Raw genomic sequence first — 6,564 nt, forward strand, 5'->3', positions numbered from 1 at the left:
TGTTTTGGTTTGGGAAATGTGGAGGAAGCTGCTGGTTTATTGCTGGTCAGAAGTGGGTAATGAAAGTTTTTCCTTTTCTGACAAATAGTTTAATTCTCTAGTCACAATAATTATGGAATATATATCCTTTTTTTCTCCTAATAATTATACTCTGCTTCAGTCCTCGCTTGATTTTGTGTTCTTGCTCAGCAAGATAGTAAGTGGCTCCCTGCCTCTTTGATATTTGGTAACTTCAAAATGTGCCCTCAAGAACTGTTTGGAAAGCAAATTCTTGTGTGTTGTACATTCGTATCAAAATCTTCCGCTGAGATGTTTTCTTCATCTTCACCTATTCTGCAGTACACTAACATTTTCTATGGCTATTTTCAGGTTACTGAACAGTGCTCTCTCAACATAGGTATAAAGTGACCAAATGACGATGAGTCGAATGAGAAGTGAGTGACGATGCGTGGGCAGGGAGATGGAGTTATTCCAGAGTACAGCAGATTCTCCTCTGGTTTTAATTCTTGTATTCAGCATTTCTGAACTGTCTTAATCCAAGGAGCAATGACACTGGAATTTTAGAAATTCAACTGGAAAGATACACAAAGACCCACTTGAATAGGCATCGCTGCACTTTTTTTTTTCCCTTACAGCAGAAGAGAAATTAGGTTAAAGTTAAAGGAAAATAAAAGTAACGTAGTACTTTTTAGTCCTATTTACATGTCTGTAAATCATTCCACAGGTTGTTCTGCAGGAATTTTCTGGGCTACCAATTACTCAAGGATCATAGAGTGTAAATATTCTCATGCAGTGTGTCAATGTAGAGCTTTTTTTTCTTTTTTTAATCCCAGTATATTCCATTTTTATGAATTAGGCAAGTCACTGTTGCACCCACTGTACAGAATAGTTTATTGTAACTGACAACTACTGAAACTAATTTCGCAGAATGAGAGGTGCAGCTGATCACAGCTGTTCAGAAAGTCACCAGGCAGTGAATATAGGTTTAAAACCAAACATCAGAAGGGTATCAGTACTGTCCTTAGCTCAGCTCTGCTTGTTTTGAGTGAGCACACAGCTGGTGGAATTCTCTGATTTGAACTCAAAGCAGACAACCCATGGAAGTTCTTTGTGGTGTACAAATTCTGGGCTTTCCTATTAAAAGAAAAACCAAAAAAACCCCCAACCACTATGCCTATTTTTGTCTTCTGCATCTAAAAGATTGAGGTGCATCTAAAATCTGGCATGGGGAAACAATTTTCAGACTGTGAAATTCTGCAGCTGATGTTTCAAACTCTGGTTTTTTCCAGAATATATTCTCACACAGTTCTGTTGAAGTCTTGCAGCCTCCTAATCTGCACTTCCTGCCTGAATGTCACTGGAATGCGTTTTTCTTGGTTCCAGCATCACCTTGTCACGGGGTGAATCATAATAACTTGTGGTGAAACTTGAGGCTAGTTCCCAAGAGAAACAACTACTGCTATTTCTAGCGTGATATTCGTTGTACCTCTAATATCCTAGTTCACTAATGGGTTTCATTGCACTGCTGTTACAGAACTCTTTGGGTTATAGTTTGTGTTTAAAGAATGTATATTAATTGCAAAATGTGCACTTAAATAATACAAAATTAGACATCTGTGTTATTTTCTAAGCATTCAACTTATATGACACCTTTCAAAGAATTGCTCCCTTGCTCCCTTCCCAGGAAAATCAGCAATATATTTAAACACAGAGGTAGCTGTTACACAGGTTTCAGGCAACAGTTTTGAACTTGCCACTCAGTTGTATGTGAAATCATTTGTTTGTTCATCAGCGTACTCCATGGTAAAAATAATTTGCAACCCTTTCCCCCCACTGCTTTTGGTAAATTTTAGTCTGTCACTCAATTTAGAATAAACTTTAAAATTATTTTCTAGGTCAAGAAGTGGTGTTCAAGTGCCTTGGAGAAGGAATTCTTGAAAAGGCCTTTCAGGGATATAACGCTTGTATTTTTGCTTATGGACAGACAGGTGAGTCTCCTGTGCTAAAGGGGAAGAGCACTTTTTGTGCACATGGGCAGTGAGAAGAACAAAACACAATTAGTAAGCTAAATAATATCTCAGAATTGTGTTTTGAAATAGCACAATGTAAAACGTCAAACATTTAGCACAGCCAGGGACAATGTAAAGTTCTTAAAGTAACTCTGTGAATATGTTCCTGGGTACTACCTGTTCCATCTGCTTATGAAGCCTGAAGGGAGTAGTTCATACTGAAGCTCATTCACTCTTGTGTTTGAGTGTGTTCAGAAGGGTCCCAACTAATGGTCCTGCTGAGGATAATGTACCTTTTTGTTTACCTCGTAGTGCAAAGAGCAAGCTACCTGTCTGGAATAGCATGTCGTATTGTTCTCATATGTGCTTCTGGAGGAATAAAAAGAGAATTAAAACCTGTGCTTCATGAACAAATGAGTAGCTCAGAAACTACAGTCTAAAGCATTTTCTTCTCCTTTTTTCCTTCAGGTTCAGGAAAATCCTTTTCAATGATGGGCAATGCAGAGCAGCTGGGTCTGATCCCACGGCTCTGTTGTGCTTTATTTCAGAGAATCTCTGTGGAAGAAAATGAATCTCATACTTTTAAAGTCGAAGTGTCCTATATGGAAATCTACAATGAGAAAGTCAGAGATCTGCTTGACCCAAAAGGGTGAGTAGCTTCACTCTCTCCCACAACCTTCCTTATTTTGGTCTGAAACTATAAAAATTGGAAATGAGGTTTGGAAGGTTTTTTCAGAATGCATGTTTATACGACTTCTTCAGAAAGGATTAGATACCAAACACCAGAAAGAAGAGAATATGCATGTAAAGCTTGTATATGAAGTAGTAACTGGTATGGATCAATTTAAATATTGAGATATTGTTTGCATAATGATGCAAACAAATACTCTATGAAGTGGTTTAACACCAGAAAGCAAGACTACATCCAAGTAAGTTCTGGGTTTTTTTGCCATGTGATCCAGACCGTATTCAGGTAAGAATTTTCATCAACTAGAAGGAGTTTGAAGCTTATATACAACTCTGTTCTCCTGGTTTAGGTGTCGAACTTTTTGAGTGTGGAAATGTAACACCTCAGAATATACACACACAGGGCACTTGTTCTTCCATTTTGCCTACAAGGAAATGCTGGTTAGGCTCTCTGACTTGCCTAGACATGGTGTAGTTTTTTTGACTGAGCATTGATATATGTGGTATATATTTTTATTCTTGAACATAATTGCACTAGGTGAAGAAGTGTACAAGCTACTTAAAAAGGTAGATTTGAGACTTACTTGATATATGTCAATAAAGTGTGGAAAATGCAAGAAGAATTGAAGCTTTAGCAAATTGCTGGGGGAGGGGGAAGGATTTTTGGTTTCTTTTTTTTCAACATTCTTTCTGACAAATAAGACATTTCAGGTTTTGTTCCAGCCACAAATACTGGAGTGGGAAGAGGCATTAAATATAATTTTTATATATAGATTAAAACTGGTTAGATTGAATTGAGTCTTTATTGTTAATTTGAGTTATAAACAATTCTGGAACACTTTTTTCGTCCTGTTACAATTAAAAGACACGAGTTGATTTCTGCTATGTAGAAGAATCTTATCATTTCATACTATAATTATTCAGTAGTTTTTCAGTAAAGTTCACACTAGTGGATTGTGCATAAAGTCTACTTTATTCCACAGGAGTCGTCAGTCCCTCAAGGTTCGAGAGCACAAAGTGTTGGGACCGTATGTAGATGGCCTGTCTCAGCTGGCTGTTACAAACTTCGAGGTAAATCTCAACCAATGACAACTTCATCAATAACATATTAGGAAGAAGTTCTTCACTGTGAGGGTGGTGAGACACTGGCCCAGGTTGCCCAGAGAAGCTGTGTCTGCTCCTCCCTGGAAGTGTTGAAGGCCAGGTTGGATGAGGCTTTGAGCAACCTGGTCTAGTGGAAGGTGTCCCTGCTGATGGCAGGGGGGTTGGGACTGGATGATCTTCAAGGTCCCTTCCAACCCAAACCATTCCATGATTCTATGATTCTGTGATGATCTACGTACATAAGCAATAGGAATCTTATAAGAAATAAACTAATGTCTCTCCAGACATTTTGGTTCTTGAGTGTTTATGGTCTTTAGCAATCTCAGCAAAGATCTCTAGTGCTTCAGGATTATTTATTTCATGTAAAAGGATTGGATTTGCCATTATGTTGGTTAAAAATATAATAGTGGTCTCTCTTTATTTTACAGTTTTCAATGCATATAGTGTACACCAAGAAGGCAATATTTCCTTTAGACAGGAAACATGAGGCTTCCAAAATAGGAATATTAGTCTTCCAACATGAATTCCTTCGATTTTGTTGTTGAATATGACCTCTTATTTTATAGAACTATATTGCATGAGGAGCTACAACATGGCTTATATAATGTATAATTTAAATTATGACAGCATCTGAGCCCACTTGAGTTACCAAAACACATTGGAATAAATCAGTATTGTAGAAGCCAATGAACTGCTATAGCTACAGTGAAAATAATAGAAGTGGTGCAGTTGCATGAATTGCGTAGGCCTTTCTTTTTATGAGGAGGCTGATTTGGAAATGTTTTTTAAAAAATGTTCATTCTCTGTGTAGTATTATGTGGGAACCATTTTTTTTTTTTTAATGGAGATTTTTATTTTTCTGAAGCATCTGTGCATGTCAGAGTTCTAAAAACTGCTTTTGCAGCTTTGGTGGCGAGTGGTGTACTTTGAAAGCGTACCTTCTTCATTTAAATTCTTTGTTCGTACCTAGTTTTTGGCTGATGACTTTTATGAAACTGCCTTGGAAGACTTGGCAAGCACATGTATCAGACTTGGCATAGATGTCTCTTTTTACATAGATGGGAAGGTACAGGCTCCAAGTGAGGTAATAACCCTTTGAGCCAATTAAGAGAAGATAGTGTTAGTAGAGTTCAGTAAAGAGACGCATTGTGTTCACTTGTGTAAGTAGATCTGTGCTGGCCTGATTACTGGCATTAAATAATATGATTTGTCATGTGGATGTTGCCAACATATTTCAGCAGCAGATAAAGAGGATGTGCATTGAATATAGTTGCTGGGCTTTTAAGCACAATGCTTAGAACAGAGATGTGATTTAATGTCATTCTGTGGAATTACACACCCTCTGTACCGACACATCTCAAGATTTGCAAAGAAATTTCTCATTATTTCTGCCTTCCCTTCTTCCTCCCTCTCACACGTACACACCCTTCCATCTAGATGTGGGTTTTGTTCAGCAAGCACAATACTTGCTTTTATCCTAGCATCATTTTTTACTCTTTTTGCTCTAGGATATTGAGTCACTGATGTCGGAGGGAAACAAATCACGAACAGTTGCTGCAACCAACATGAATGAAGAAAGCAGCCGCTCTCATGCTGTGTTCAATATTATAGTGACTCAGACACTTTATGACCTGCATTCTGGTGTATGTATTTCTGTGAATTTAATTTATGAAGTTGTGGTGAATTCTTCTTCTTCCCTCCTTTTCCACATACATTATCTGTTCAGATGTGCTTCTGCTTTTAAGGCCATGAGGTCCAGTAATCGAAGTAATATTGCAAGACCATGAGCTTGAGAGAACCTTGGAAGAGTGAGGAAGCGCACAAGATAAAGCACACAGATCACTTTTTAAGATTATATTGCCATTATGAAACCTGTCTTAGGTCTTAACTGTTGCTGAAGTTGGCATGTTTTAATGGCCTGCTCTGCCAGTAAGGTTATTGATGTTACCACACAGCTGATTCTGGTTCCTTAGTGCTTCCACCCTTTACTATAAAATATATGAGTAACTCTTAGAGCTGTACAAACTCTTGACAATTCCTTCCTCTCTCATACCCTGAATTTGATACTTTAACCCACATGATTATGAACAGTGTTTCATGGTACCAGTGTCAGACATGTTAGTGCTTGGTGCTGGTTGTTTCTTAGCTGTTGTTCTCCCATGTTCCATCTGTGCAGAATTCTGGAGAGAAGGTCAGCAAGGTCAGCCTGGTGGATTTGGCTGGCAGCGAGAGAGTGTCCAAAACAGGAGCTGCAGGAGAACGTCTGAAGGAAGGCAGCAACATAAACAAGTAAGACACTGGCATATGCAGGTTTGCAAAGCTTCATCTTGTAAGAATCACTGTTGTTTCCTTGGCCTCCTCTCTTGGTGTGCCTGTCACAAGTCAGTTGAAATGAGAGACCTCATGAGCAGCAGTTTGATACGGCTCTTTCAGCTGCTCTGTGCTGAACACCGTGTGTTTCCTTACATTGGCGTAGGGACCCTGATTCATACTTGACTCAGATGAGGGCTAGATGAATTTTATCTGGAAAAAGTGACAGCAGCACTCTTTAATTAAGCATATACCTTTTGTGATTCATTTATACACCCTGTCCCCAGGCTCATGTGTTTGTCTCATCATTTGCTTAAGGAAGAATGCAGAGTTGCAGAGTTGAATGGCTTTGTTCCAACTTGTATTAAAATATGTAAGCGTATAATTCACAGTTTAAGAAAACCAGATCAGAATGAAGCTGTTTTGGTTTAGCATTGCCTTGGGCATTTGCACT

General features: G+C 38.4%; 1 protein-coding gene across 1 annotated transcript; it reads left to right on the forward strand.

Moving 5' to 3' along the window:
* Positions 1–412: 412 nt before the first annotated feature.
* LOC104525856 (kinesin-like protein KIF13A) lies at positions 413–6,093 on the forward strand. The gene is made up of 6 exons (XM_010169126.1): positions 413–434; positions 1,896–1,988; positions 2,478–2,658; positions 3,683–3,767; positions 5,309–5,443; positions 5,977–6,093. The coding sequence occupies exons 1-6, from the start codon at positions 413–415 to the stop codon at positions 6,091–6,093; spliced, it is 633 nt and encodes a 210-aa protein (XP_010167428.1).
* The last annotated feature ends 471 nt before the right edge of the window (positions 6,094–6,564 follow it).

Source organism: Antrostomus carolinensis, unplaced genomic scaffold, assembly GCF_000700745.2.
Source record: "Antrostomus carolinensis isolate BGI_N321 unplaced genomic scaffold, ASM70074v2 scaffold12610, whole genome shotgun sequence".
Classification (NCBI taxonomy): domain Eukaryota; kingdom Metazoa; phylum Chordata; class Aves; order Caprimulgiformes; family Caprimulgidae; genus Antrostomus; species Antrostomus carolinensis.